We start from the raw sequence: 15,905 nt of genomic DNA on the forward strand, positions 1-15,905 counted from the left end.
ACCCACAATATTTTCAGATATTGAAAATATTGTGTTAGGATTAGCGACCACGAGATGGCGGCACTTGTTAGCTGAATCAACACTGACTGCCCCACTCCCTACATGGGAATAAATAGGCGTTAACACTGATTTGATGACTGATAATATAGGAACTATTTAAACACACACACACACACACACACACACACACACACACACACACACACACACACACACACACACACACACACACACACACACACACACACACACACACACACACACACACACACACACACACACACACACACACACACACACACAAAAAACACGGGTATCATGGGGAAAATATTGGACATATATCTAAAAGTTTGGAAATTAGACAAAAAAGAGAATATTGGAGAGGTTCTAACTTTCCACTTCTAACACGCTCGCCACATTGCTGAATGAGACAAGAGCTCCATGCCTTGCATTAAAGGCAATTTCAGTGCTTGCAACATCAAAGAGTGTTACGAAGTTATCCACTCAGAACTCACTGAACAGAAACTGAACAGAAACCAGGGAATGATATTTTGAGATATTTGGAAGTCACTAATTAGATCTTTCCACATACGTCAGACTAACTTTTCTTCCGCCAATTATGTATAGCTACCGAATAAGACTGACTCGCGCCCCCTTCTATGCTTTACATATTTGTGAGGCTTTTTAAATTGGATAACATTTCCTATATGTTCGGTTTTAGTTATATTTTGGTTCATGTTAGGTTAGGTTAGTATTTCTACTGTATTTGTTGGTACTTCCTAACCTAGGAGAAGCAATTAGCATACATAGCGAAAATAGTCGGGTGAGCTATCTATGTTATGATGACCTATTAAACCTAGTGGCAGTTATCTTCATTGACATTCGTTTTTTGGTCGAAAAATATACATACTCATCATCATCAAATTCCTAACATATACCCTCAAGGGGTGTACAGGATATTATGATAGTACTACATGAAAAACTTGCATCATTACTAACTTCAAATCTACTATTTTCCTCCAAATCAGCCTGTCAAGACTCCAACATTATCAGATCTTACATTTCTATCTTCTAAAGTACTTTTTATCGTATTAATCCACCTACATCTTGGTCTTCCTCTGGGTCTTTTTCCTGCTAACCTGGCAGAGAACACATATTTTGCTTGTCTTTCCTCTCCCATTCTGTTTAAGTGACCATACCAGCTGAGATTAGCACTGCTAATACATCCCTGGATAATACCATTGTCAAGTTCTTTCCTAATACCTTCATTTTTAATATGATATTGCCATTGATGCCATCTATTCACACCCCTAATTTACTTCAGGACTCTCATATTTGCGGTCTCTAGTCTTTGATCAAGTGTTTTACTTCTAACCCAAATGTCAGATCCATAAGTTAAAATTGGTTTTTGTACACTGACTTGTATATAGCTAATTTAGTGTTTTGAAGGATTTCTCTCTTATTCCATATACATTTAGTCAGTTGATTATCTACCATACCAGCTTTGTTGATTCTGTTGTATATTTCCATATTTAATTTACCTTCTTCACTAAATATCGTGCCTAAGTAATGGAAAAATTTTACTTGCTCTATAGGATCTCCATTCACAATGCAGTTGATATTTTCAATGTTTCTGCCTATTTTCATTATCTTGGTCTTTTTAATGCAGACCTTCATACCATAACTATTACAACAGTTATTCAATTTAGTCAGGGAATCTTGCAGACTTCTAGCGTATTTATTTAGAAGTATCATATCATCCGCATAAAGCAAAGAGCTGAGATTAACATATCCAATTTTGATATCAGGTTTAATAGCACTTTCCTGCATAATGTGATCCATATAGATAATGAATGACAGAGAAGATAATGTACATCCTTATCTAACACCAGATTTAACATTAAACCATTATTTCCTTCAATTCTAACTGCTGACTTACAACTGAAACAAAGAGTAAGTATTTCTTAATATAATGCCCAATTGACCATGCAACTGTAGCGTTTTGAATAGCTTTCCTCTTGCCACCTTGTCATATGCTTTTTTCATATCTACAATACTTGAACACACATCTTTGTTACATTCCAATGATTTCTCAACTATTTGTCCTAAAGTGAAAATCTGACCCTGACAGCCTCTGTTTGACCCGAATCCAGCTTGTTCTTCACCAAGCTTCCCTTGCGCAATTCTTCTCAACCGTTTCTCAAGTATACTTGGATAAAATTTACCAGAAACACTCAATAGGGAAGTAACTTTGTAATTCTCGCATTCAGTTCTATTTACCCTTTTTGTATATGAGTACTATCAGAGCTCTATTCCAATCATCTGAAATTCTTCTCTCCATCTAGGAATTCTAAACTATGCAGTGCAGCTACTGCAAGACTTTTAACATCCGCACTTCAGCATTTCTGTTCGAAATATCATCTACTCCAGCTGCCTTTCCACACTTTTTTAATGGTATGGTTTTTTCTACTTCAGGTATGTATTCCTCATTGCATGCCTGTTGATTGTTTTTTACTACTGTGCTGCCACTGATTGTTTCGTTTAGCAATTTTTTGAAATAATTACTTCATACTTCCAGGATATCTTTTTCACCAGTTTTCATGTCACCTTTAACATCTCTAATTCCTTTTACAGCACTCTTTCCTCTATTTCTGAGCTTTTTCAACAGCCTCAAAAATATCTTGCCACCTTCTTGATATTTATTTTCTATGTCCTTACCAAATTTTTCCCATGACCTTTGTTTAGCTAGTTGTACAGATGGTTTAGCTTTCATACATTTTTCACTGTATTCTCTAAGAGCTCAACCTGACTTATTTGCCAGGAACGTTTGATATACTTTCTTCTTCTTCTTCTCATTCACTGCCTGTTTACCTTCCTGTGTCCACCATGGAGTTCTTATTTTCCTATCCTTGTAGACAACTTTACCACGTGTCTCTCTGGCTGAATCAATCAATGTTTTCTTCAGGTCTTGTCACTGAATCTCCAAGGTTTGGTTCCTTTTCTCAAACTCTTTCATTTTTTCTTGAATAATATTTGTGTATTTTAGTCTACAGTTCAGATCTGAGAGCTACTCAACTTTTATTCGTTTAAAACTTTCTTACATGTTCTTCTTTTCAATATGAAATTCAAGTTTATCCTTCTCAAGACTAAATGGTGCTCACTTCCAATTTCAAACTCTCTGTACACTCTGTTGTCCTACACCAGTGAGAAAACATCACTATGAACAATAGCATAGTCAATGAGACATTTCTTATTCCTTGCCTCTTCACTCCACGTGAATTTATGCACGCACATTTGTATGATTGAAAATGGTGTTAGTAATAAGCAGTCCATGTCCTGAGCAGAAATCCGATAGTTATTTGCCATTATTATTATTATTAGCTTTGCTTTTTTCTCCAAGTTTTCCCGAAATATTTTTGTATGTCTGACAATCTTTTCCTACTCTGCTATTTAGATCCTCAAAAAGGAAGAACTTTTCCTTTTTCATTGTGTCAGTTGCTTTCTCCAAAGCCTCAACAAAAATTCCTTAATTTCTTCCTTAGTAGACCTTCTAAGGTTCTACTAAGTGCTTTGGGACTATAGTCCCAAAGCACTTAGTAGAATGGGTAACTTGACAATGAGTCTCATTGTCAAGTTACCCATTCTGATATTTGGCCACATCACTCTAATTGACACTGCTTGCTATTCAAGAAGATTAACCTCGTATTTTGTGTTCAATATTAAAGCTACACTTTCTTTTCCCTTACTGTCATTACCTGAATATAATATTTTGTATTTATTGCTCAGAAAGATCGCACCAGTTTTTGTCTTTTTTGTTTCAGTCACACCTATTATATCGATCTGATACTTATCCATTCCTCAGCTAGCTCAATTTCTTTGCCATTCAGGTTTCTTATGTTGATAGTAACGATCTTGAACTGTGATATTCATTTGGGATGTGTTTCAGGATTTGTTCCAGTAGCTGACTCTTCGCTGTTTGCCCTCGTTCCCTGCGAAAACAACGGGGATCTTGTTTAACTGGGCGCCATCCCAGGCTGCATGAAATTCTGTCATGTTGTGCCATCATTTTATATTGTGGTTTAATATTGCACAGGATAAACAGCCGTACACCGAAGGAAAATTTGTCAAGAAGAATATTGCAGAAATAATTTCGGTTTTAGACCTGATAATAAAAAAAACCACTTAAGCTGATTAAACAGATGTCAGTCTCCAGGCATCCCATTGAAAGGAGAATTTCCGTTATCAGTGCTGATATTGTAAATAACTTACACCATAACTTGAAAACCTGTGCTGCATTTAGTCTGACTTTGGATGAATCTACAGATATTCAGGACAAACCACAACTAGCTACATTTGTCGGCTTTGTGTCTCACTCCCAGGACGTCAAGGAAGGGCTATTGGACTTGATAGCGTTGAAAGATACAACATGCGGTTCTGACATCAAAGAAGCTCTTGATGTTGCACTTAGAAAAGCTTCGGTATCGCGTGAAAAAATCGCGACCATATCAACCGACGGTTCTCCAGCTGTGAGAGGTAAAATAAAGGGCTCATAGGAGCTCGTTTTCACAATGATGAATCATATCCTGCTTTCCTACCTGTACATTGCATTATTTACAGAGAACATCTAGTTGCCGAGTGTTTTAAATTTGAACACGTAATGGAAGTAGTTCTAAGAATTGTCAATTTTATTCGTTCAAGTGCTAAAACACACCGACAAAAGCTTTCTCGATGAGTTGAATTGTGACGCGATTCCTAATGACGTACCATGGTTTTGCATAGTAAGGTGGCTCTCAGTTAAAAATGTATTGCTAACTGAGCAGTGTGTTACGACAATAACTGTTGCTTCGACTTTAAAAGTATTCTAATTGTTCAAACTAAACGTCATTTAATGTGTTTAGAATTAAAAACTTTTTTATTGCAGTAATTTTTATTAACCCTGTCTCTCTCTCTCTCTCTCTCTCTCTCTTTTTTTTTTAATTTTGTTCCTCTTTTTTGTCATCTCTTCTCTTTTTTTTTTTTTTTTTTTGCTGGTAGGGCGTGGAGAGCTGCGTGTCGCGTAGACGCCAGCCGCATGCGGCTCACGAGCTACGTTGTGGTCACCCCTGGTATAGAGAGTTAATGATTTTCCATATTAATTTCAGCAAAAGAGAAATAAAGTGAGACTAATCCAACGGTAAAACATTGTAAAATACCTGTCGCTTATGATGTTATGACTAATTTCAAGTCTGCATAACGTAGGCTAATAGAATAGGGAAAAATAAAAAGGCACCAAAAAACCAAAGCGCTGGTTAATTGGAGACTGCAATTTATGTGTGTAACGATGTTAGTGAAAAGTTGGAATAGAAACGAATGTATTTAAGGTTACAAAATGTGAATACAAAGCAAGATAGAAATCGTTCGGAGTAAGATGATGGTTTGCTTGCGGCTATTTTAGGCTTTTCTATAAACAGAAAAGCAAAAGTTGATCGGCTCCAGTTGTGCTACCCCCGCTCTTCTCTTGAACTATTTTGGAAGAAAGTTAGCTGGGAGGCAATAAGAGAATTTGAAGTAAACTGTTATGGACATTGTGGTCTACATAAATGATGATGTATGTTTGGAGAGCTGTATTGAGGAAAATCAACATTTAAGGAAAAGTGATTGAAGAGGTCAGAGTCGTCGCGACGTTAGGAGAGCGGTAGAGACAGCATATGAATTTGGTAGAATGATTTTAGCCAAAGGAGGGCAAAATTTCGAGATTCAATTTGAATACCCTCTGGCATGGAATATCGGAGGGAACATATGCGCAGACCCCACCTCTGAGGCAAAAGGAGTTAAAGAATGTGTAGTTGGGAAAACAGAGATGAGCAGAGTTTGAGATGGTTGAGATTTCAGTTTCTGTCAAGAAGAGTATGTGAGGTTTTGAAAAACGAAGGTGGAAGTGAACATCACTAAGGTTAGATCTGATATCGGTTATGAGTTTGTTAATGTATCTACACCCTCTATCCAAAATGAAACTGAACTTTTCGAAATTAGAAGAAACTAGTGGCGCCACCTGTCGTATCTTTTTGTTGGCCAAAGCGGCAACAGTTATTAGTGTTGTTTCAACTGTTTATGGCATTTGTTTCATTGGAAGCCGAGTTATAGTGCCAAGAGTGACAATGTGTTTTAACGAACGGTCGGTCGTCACGATATTCATGCCGTACGCGACGAATTCTCGCTATCAATCGCTTTAAAACTTCGAGATAAAACTCACCATTGACCGGGTGGTCAGGTGGAACGAATTCTTTGTTGATAATTCCCTTGGAATCAAGAAACAAATCAGTATTGTCTTTACTACTTTTGACTTCTCCAAGCGACTTTTTTTCGGATGCTCCTCTTCTGGTGGTCTCCACTCAGCACTCTGGCGCTTTGTTTCGGGCTCATACTCAAAACACCACGTTTCATCACCAGTAACGATCGTTTCAAGGAAGTTTGAGTCCTTACGAGCGGTTTTAATGAAGTCCTTGCATTGTTCAATTCGATATATTTTATGGTCGTCGGTCAACCTGTGGGGAACAAATCGCGAATTCAATTTACAAAGGCCCAAACTCTTGGTCAAAATGTTGTACACAGTTGATTTTGGAATCCTCGATTCATCTTCAATCAATCTCAAGGACGATTTCCGGTTTTATTTGATTAAATCACGCACTTGTTGGAAGTTAACTTCGCTCAGTCTAATTTTTGGACGGCCAGCTTTTCGTCGTCCTCAAGCGTCCGATCACTTTGAAATCGCTTAAACCACTCGTAAACTTGAGTAGGGGATAAGCATTCATCACCGTATGCTTTTTGAAGCATTTGATGCGTTTCGGTAAAACGTTTGCGAAGTTTAACACAAAAGTCAATTGCAGCTATCTGTTTGAAACTCATTTTTCGACCGTTCGTCGAAACACGCTGTTACTCTTGGCATTATATATCGGCTTCTAGTGAAACAAATGTCATAAACAGTTGATACAACCTTAATGAAGGTTGCCGCTTTCTACAACAAAAAGATACAACAGATGGCGCCACTAGTGTCTTCTATTTTTGAAAAGTTCGGTTTCTTTTTGGATAGCGGGTGTAGAAAGTTCTGTGAAAGTTCCTTTTTACCATACGGTCCCACATGCTCCCTATGTAGTGTTTCGAATTAGGTTTCTACTTTTGGTTATTTACAGACTTTGATTTTTCGCACTAGTATCCCTTCTTTGTAATTGATTGGCCATGCTTTGTCTCCACTGTGACGTTTCTCTTCCATTATTTTTGCAACAGCTACCTTTTTTTCTCGCGCTGCATTGGTCAGGTCCTGCCTGTCTCGTACACGTGATGCAGGCGTGGTGCCTTTCGACTTGCTGTTCACGGCCGTTATGAACTCCGATCTCCTTGTCGATGAAAAAAGAAAAACAGACTGGGAACACCTGGCATCAGATTCAGAAGATATCTTATACAACAACATTAAACTCACACTGGAGGAAATATATAAGAAAGCTACAAAGAAATTCCACATTCGATCAAAAACAACACAAAATCCTTGGATAACACAAAACTTAATCCTAGAAATACACAGAAAGGACGCTTTATGGAAAGAATTAAAGCGATATCCAAATAACACAACCTTAAAAACTGAATATAAGATAACAAGGAATCGCCTTACAACACAAATCAGAAATGCAAAAAGAAGCTACTACAGAGACAAACTAACCTCCGCACAAAACAACATGAAACAAACCTGGCATCTGATTAATGAAATGCTAGATTCTGTTCCCAACACCACTGCCTCAGAAACCATAAAACACAGCTTCATGAAAGACGCAAAACCTATCCAACAACTAGCAAATGACTTTAACCAATACTTTGCAGACTCCATCCAAGAACTTCACAGAAATATTCCCCCAATCACAAAACGAGCCCCTCCACTTGGACCACGATCAAAACAGACATTATGGTTCCCAACCATAAAAGAAGCAGAACTTCTCTCTGCAATACATCAAATCAAACCAAACAAAGGCCCAGGAACTGATGGTATAAGACCTAAAGATATAAAGCAACATGCAACTAGTTTAAGTCCTATCCTACTAAACTTAATAAATAAAATATTTAAAACGGGACAGATACCAAGTATGTTAAAGACCGCCATAATCACACCCATATATAAACATGGTAAAAGAAATTAATCAGCAATTACAGACCCATAGCAACATTACCAATATCAATGAAATTATGGAACGGATCGTACTGAAGAAACTCACAGCATACACAGAGACCTTTCATATTATCCCCAAAACACAATATGGTTTTCAGAAAAATAAGGGAACAACATCTCTCTTGGAAGACTTTACAGATGTAATTAATACCGCCTTAGACAAAAACAAAATTGCCATGGTAGTCTTTATTGATCTAACTAAAGCATTCGATACACTCACACATCAAACCTTGTTAGAAAAGCTGAGGTGTGTGTTGGAATAGATGGGCCTCTGCACAGGTGGTTTACAAACTACCTTCAAAATAGAAAGCATATCGCATGTATCGGGTCAAACCGAAGCAGAGAGCTGTACTCTCCCCAACTTTATTCAACATTTACACGTACGATATTAATCAGCTACCTCTCAAAGGTAAGATCTTCCACTACGCAGACGATACAGTAATAATATCCATCCATGATAACGCAAGCATAGTCCAAACACATATGCTCATAGACTGGCTCACCAAAACCTCCATACACTTAAACTCAGAAAAGACAAAATTAATGATATTCAGAAATACACTTACTTGACCAGTTGGTAACAAATATATAACCATCCAACATCCACTCTACAATATAAAAAAACACACAGAACAGCAAAACCACTACAATGACTCAGGTTGAAACAATACGATACCTTGGAGTTTACTTCGATGCAGATATGAACTGGAATAGCCATATAAACCATCTACACAAAAAACTCCGAACAATTGGCAAACTCTACAGGTTAAAATACATTGTTCCCACACGCCTAAAAACACTAATATACAGTACAAAGCACTATGCCAAAATATACTAAGATATGGTAGCACAACATATACTTTCTGTGTACCCTACAAACTAAATAGATTAATGTCGTTACAGTATAAAATGATAAAACTGATCTTTTGGGAACAAAGAGACAATAACGGCCTTATAATCATGGCAATGTCAGAAAACAAAATACTGACAGCAAAACATTTAGGTCACTATGCAGCTTTGCTAAAACATTATTTCAATGTCCACTACAGGACAGTGAGAAATACATGCCATATACCAAGACCCCAGACTACTAAATATATCACATATAAATACAATAATCACATTCGGAAAGGATTTCTACACATCCCAGACATGACAAACAAATTACCTTTTGAATACAGAAACCTTACAAATTACAATAGCCTGTGTGTGTGTGTGTGTGTGTGTGTGTGTGTGTGTGTGTGTGTGTGTGTGTGTGTGTGTGTGTGTGTTAATTCTGGATTCTGTTAAGTTCCTCCCTATACCACTTCTGGATATCTGTTCAGTAGCCATCCACCCCCCATTTACACAACTAGTGTCATATCCCTCACAACTAGTGTCATCCTTTATCCTGCTCAGCTGTTAGTCTATTATAAAAAGTTAGTAAATCACTAAGGCATGACCGACCCCGAACACAGTCGCGTTCCACCCCTCCTCACACAGTATCATATTCTTAATCCATCCCCTCTTTAACTGTTCGGGTTTTTTTTTTTTTTTAGTTATGTAATGGTTCATGTTTACTTCTTACTCTATATTTTTTGATCTTCCTAACTCATAAGAAGCCACTGTCATTTCTGAGCGAAACTAATGGTTTTAACTATCTATCATATATTATCACGACCTATTAAACCCTGTATCAATTATCTTTTGTCACATTATTATTAAGCATTTTATAGTTCTGATATAGTTTTGCTATTAAGTAATCACATTTTGGATATTGGAAAAAAAAACTATGCGAAAATTTGATCATAGATGGGGATTTGGACATAGATGGCAAAGCACACTCTCCTTTGTACTCTCTCCAATATATCAGAATCACAACGGATACCAGGAGACCAGACCTGCGCACAATAGTCCAAGTGAAGTCTTATCAAGGCCTTGTAAAACGGCAAAATAACATCCTTATCTTTACATGTGAACGTTCGTTTTAACATTGCAATTATCTTTTGGGTTGTATTTGTAATCGTTGCCTCATGGACCCTGAACTTCAACTTCCCATCTAATAAAATTCCAAGATCCCAAGTCTGATCTATATAGCTTCGTTGAAGTTTGAGTTCATTCATCAGTAAATTATATGATATCGTTCTTTTTGGGATTGTATGATATATTTCTTAAAGTTTTTAGAAAAGTGAGGATGGAAGAAGATTCTAAATATCTAAATTTAAAAAAAATCGTTACCTGATTTATTGAGAGATAAATTGCATTCAAGCAAAGAAAGAGAATCAAATGTTGAGTTACTCCCTGGAAAGCACAGGGAGTTCATTTAAGTCATGCGTTTGTTAGAAATCAATCGAAAATTAAGAACACCCTTTATAGTTCATATAGACTAGAGACACTTTTGAAGTGATAGCACGAGATAATACTTTTGAGGGGGGAAAAGGAGAAAGTGAGGAGGTAATGGCAGACTTTAGTGACAATGCGATGTTTGGGCAGCAGTACGTCCAGAAATTTGGAATTATTGTTATGTGAATTAATTTTCAGCCGGGTCTCCTGAATTTAACCCCATTGAGCATGTCCGAGATGTTTTTGGTATATGGTTTTTGCTATCACCCCCCTCCCAAAAAAAAAACCTTCAGAGCCTCAGGCCATCAAGGTTTGGGAGAAGGGGTTTACAGAGAAATGTTTGTTACTACAAACTGAGCTCCTGACATCATTATAAGCAAAATATAAGAAACCTCGTTATGAGAGCTGTATTACTGTTAGGTAACCACAAACCTTATTAATCTCGTTTTGACCTCTTGTTTTTGACCACTGTAAGACTTTATGTGCCATTTTTTACTGCAACACTATTTATTTAAAATTTTGTAGGTGTATCTTTTACATCTCATATCATACTGCTTTCCATCGAATTGCAAAAAAAAAAAAAAAAGAATTACCTCAAAAATTTTTCTCTTTGATCCTTAATTTATAGAAACCAATGTAGTATTGCACGATATAATTTACAAGTTTCGTCATAATTATTGTCACAGAAGTCCTCAGAATATTCTTCAAGACTTTGTAGGTGGACATCGTTCTTATCCAAACTGATGAAGCTAGGGATCTTTCGAAGATCCCTAGCCTCATCAGTTTCTTCAAGCATAATCTTACCAATATAATACGATATTCGATATCTAATCACGCCGAAGTGAATGACTTTACATTTACTGACATCCATTTTTTCATGGCCAAACACCTGGGTATCCTCCCCCCCCACACACACACCTTAAACCATTCTCTATCTAGTCAATATACAAATTAGAGAGCTGTGTTGTCCTTAATAAGGATCCCCTGGCTTCATTGATCATGTCATTTATCGTAATTCTCTTCCAACATCACTTAGTGATTATTATTATTATTATTATTATTATTATTATTATTATTATTATTATTATTATTATTATTATTATTATTATTATTATTAAGAAAGACCTCCAGGGAGTCAGGGATTCATCGAGGGAGGCCACATACCACATGCACCAGCTATCACATTTATTCTTAAATTCATTCACACTGCTTGCACTCACATCATCCAATGGCAATCCATTCCAATCACGCACCCCCCCCCCCAAGAGAAAAATCTAGCCCTCACTCCCTTCTTAACAACATTCATTCTCAGCTTCCAAGGATGCCCTATTGTCCTTTCCCTCTATAAATTGAAAAATTCCATCAACTGAAATCCTGTATGAATCTTTCAGAAGTTTGTAAGTCTCAAACACATCACCCCTCTTTTTCTTGTTTACTAGTGTCTGCAGTCTACAAATTTCCAATCTGTCTTCATAATCAGATTTCCACAAACCTGATATCATTTTTAATACTCTCTCCAATATATCAGAATCACAACGGAAACCAGGAGACCAGACCTGCGCACAATAGTCCAAGTGAGGTCTTATCAAGGCCTCGTCCTTATCTTTATATGTGAACATTCGTTTCAACATTGTAATTATCTTTTGAGTTGTATTTGTAATCGTTGCCACATGGCCCCTGAACTTCAACTTCCTATCTACTAACGCGCCAAGATCCCTAGCCCAATCAGTTTGTTCAATCATAACTCCATCAATATAATACGACATTGGATATCTAATCACGCCAAAGTGAATGACTTTACATTTACTGATGTTGAACTTACACCCGTTTTCACCTGGCCATAGTTCCAGTCTATTCAAAATATTCTACAAGTACTGCATGTCAGCAGCATTCCCGATTACCCTGTCTATCTTTGAATCATCAGCAAATAGCTGTATGTCGCTTGTCAAATTCTTCCCAATATTAATAACGTACAGATTGAATAACAGTGAACCAAGCACTGATCCTTGTGGTGCACCACTGGTTACCTTCAGGGCCAGTTGAAGGTTTTGCGGGGTCTCGAAAAACGTTATAGTGGGCCCCTCACATTTGCCAGCGCCTTTTATCATTGCCGGTATCGGGTACTGGCAATAAAAAAAGGACAAAGAATCAATATACTCGTAAATTTAATTTAAATATTCCCCATATCAATACATCTACGAAATATCACGAATTCTGTTATCAAATTTTCTTAGAAATTTGAAAGTGCGGGACCGCTCTGAGCGCTGGGCTTCGTTATGAGGCCTGATAAAGAGACGACTGAGTCGGCCCTGGTTACCTTAAATCTTGCAGCCTCACATCCCCCCGTACATCAGTTTTTGATATCTGTCAGTCAGCCACCTCTTATCCATTCCAATAGTTTACAATCGAAATCCATACTCTCCAACTTATGCAACAGTCTACCATGCTGTATTCTGTCAAAAGCCTTAGCATAATCCAAAAGTATCATGGTGTATCCATTCGCGTTGTCCAGTCAGTTCAATGGTAATAACATTGTTATGGAATGTGAGCAAGTTTCTCAAACATGACCTTTCCTAAGTAAACAAATGTTGTTCATTGCAAAGTAGAGATTCACTGTCAACCCATTTCTGAATGCGAGCACTAACCAATTTTTCCAAAATCTTCACCACCACTTCTGAGGTACTAATTGGGTGATAGATAGGTCTTTGCACCATCCTTGTGCAGTGGAATTACCCTACATTACTTCCATTCCTGTTGAATCTTCCCTGTTCTGAGACTCATATTAAACAGCTTGGTCAAAAAAATAGCCAGTTCAGCTGAACACTCTTTTAGCACATGTGCTGATATCTCATCAGTCTCTGCTGCTGAATTCTTATTCAGTTTGTGCAGCAGCTCTAATACCTCGTCCTCATACATCTCAGTTTCTTCATCCAGTGAAAGGCCTTTAACAAAATGGGCCCTTATTAGTTGAACAACCTCTTCTTCATCTCTAATCCTTACGCCATATGCATTTAGAAAAGTTATTCTTTCATATTCATTCTTTCTTTTACTTGAAGCATATCGATAGAATTCTGGGTTGTGTTTAGTACGCAGAGCCAGTTCCTTTTTATACTCAGACTTTGCTTTCCGTGCAACAGTTGTGACTATTCTAGCCTGGTGCTTATAATTTTCATAACGGACGTCATCCTGATGCACAGGATATTATTTCCAAATTATCCTTTTCTCGCGAATCTCTTGCTTGATAAGATTACACATCCATATCACTCCTATCCTATTTATTCTTTGAACTCTCGTCACACATTCTCTCAATGCACTGTCGATATTCTTCCGATCCAGCAACCAATACCATGCTGTTGAATCCAACATACTACTCAGTTGGTCATAATTTCCTGCTTTGTAGTTCAGCATGTAACCTTTTCTGAATGGAACATCCCTAAACTTAGTTACTTCCCAAGTGATTAGCACATGATCACTGTCACCAACCGGAGGCAGAAAAGTTACATTTTTAACTGAAACGCCCTCTGACACTATAACGAAATCCAACACTCTTTGACCTAGAGTTCCTTCTGTTACATGCTATTTGAGGAAGTTTCCCGCATCAGCTCAATAAATGCATTTTCATTCTTCTCCTGAGATTCTACTACTACCCAATCAATATTTGGATAATTAAAGTCTCCCATTATGATTACTCTTTTTGTGCTCATCTTTTCTATTTGGTGATGCATTACTTCATCACTAGCAACCGATCCGCTAGGTCTGTAACAACACCCCCACTATGTAATTGATCTTATTAGATTCCACCTCATCCCAGATGGCTTCAAACTCACTACCACATGAAATACTGTTAGTACTAGTAGTACAATCATAGGTCTCAACTCTAACTGGATTCAAGTCATCCGATATCATTAACAGCACATCCAGTGGTGAGCTATAAGGAGCTCGTGGGGGCTCGCCCGAGCCCTTTGTTAATTTTTTCTCAAATTTGCGAGCCCGTTGACTACTTGTTTAGTTTTTTATTTTTTCAAAAAAGCAAACAAACATACTTTTTTGAAATATATTAAGCGAAAGACTCATACGCTAACCTAACAAAGTGATTTTATTAAATAAAATATTATAGTTACTGTTACCACCATTTTGCAAATAACAATTCACTTTTGGTAATCGCATATAAATAAATAGGACTATAAAATAATGCCCCTTGATTGGTACCGTTGATTATCACTTGAAGTATAAAAACAAAAGAGAAATATAACGTACTTCAATATTATTATGTTTAGATAATATTTATTATTTATAGATTGTTTGTCATAAAAACTTCTAGTGCAAACAAAAGAAATTTATTTTGTTCATAAAAAATGCGGACTATTTCATATGTGCGATTATAAAAGATTTTATTCTTATTGCAATATATTCTGATAGTTAAAAAATGGTTTTCTTATGTAAGATAAATTAACACAGATGATTGTGAGCAAATATTTCATGTTTAGATCATAAAATATTTGTTTAAAAATGATATCCTTTACAGGTTGATTGTCCCTTCATACTTTTTCATTGGTATTTGTACACAAGCTATATTAATAAAAGTTTTGGTGTGAAATGCAGCTTTTTTTTTTTTTTTTTTGCTCGACGATGCGAGCCCTTTGTTAAAATTTCCATATCTCACCACCGAGCATATCCCCTCCTCTCCTATCCTCTTTATCCTTCCTAAAAACACTGTACCCTTTAAACTCTATACCGGTTACTATGTCTGATTCTGACAGCCAGGTTTCACTATATTGACCAAAGCAACAAACTCTACCCGTTTGTTTCTGATACTCCTAGCAGTGGCGCACCCAGAGTGGGGTCCCTTGCTCCCAAAGAAAAAGGGAAAAAAAAAGGAACACTAGAAAAATTTCCAAAAATCTTTTCCTAATTAAAATTCTTTTTTTTTTTTTTTGTATTTATGTTGTGTCGCGTCTTCTATTTCTACACTACTTATGAATTAGCGATCATAGCAAATGCTCAGTCATAGGTCGTATGCGTTGCGTAGTGTGTATTCTCAAATCGTCTTCTCAACTCAGCCCCCCCCCCCCCCTACTACTTAAATGATGTAGAATGCATTTGGTAAATCGGTTCTGGATGCCATTTATTCTATTTTTATTTTTTTATTATTTTATTTTTATTCTATTTCTATTTTTATGGAAAATAAAAATATTTTCCATAAAATTTCACTATATTGACCAAAGCAACAAACTCTACCCGTTTGTTTCTGATACTCCTAGCAGTGGCGCACCCAGAGTGGGGTCCCTTGCTCCCAAAGAAAAAGGGAAAAAAAAAGGAACACTAGAAAAATTTCCAAAAATCTTTTCCTAATTAAAATTCTTTTTTTTTTTTTTTGTATTTATGTTGT

General features: G+C 36.8%; 1 protein-coding gene across 1 annotated transcript in view; it reads left to right on the forward strand.

The window, feature by feature from the left end:
• The first annotated feature begins 4,199 nt into the window (after window positions 1-4,199).
• The window catches only part of LOC150109763 (putative sodium-coupled neutral amino acid transporter 11), a 459,145-nt gene continuing 447,439 nt past the window's right edge, over window positions 4,200-15,905 (forward strand). The window contains exon 1 of the mRNA XM_090396214.1: window positions 4,200-4,526. Coding sequence (XP_090252340.1) covers window positions 4,200-4,526 — 327 coding nt within the window. The remainder of the gene's footprint in view (window positions 4,527-15,905) is intronic.

This window comes from Typopeltis vanoorti, chromosome 1, assembly GCF_054136105.1.
Source record: "Typopeltis vanoorti isolate ZY-2024b chromosome 1, IOZ_Tvanoo_1.0, whole genome shotgun sequence".
Classification (NCBI taxonomy): Eukaryota; Metazoa; Arthropoda; class Arachnida; order Uropygi; family Thelyphonidae; genus Typopeltis; species Typopeltis vanoorti.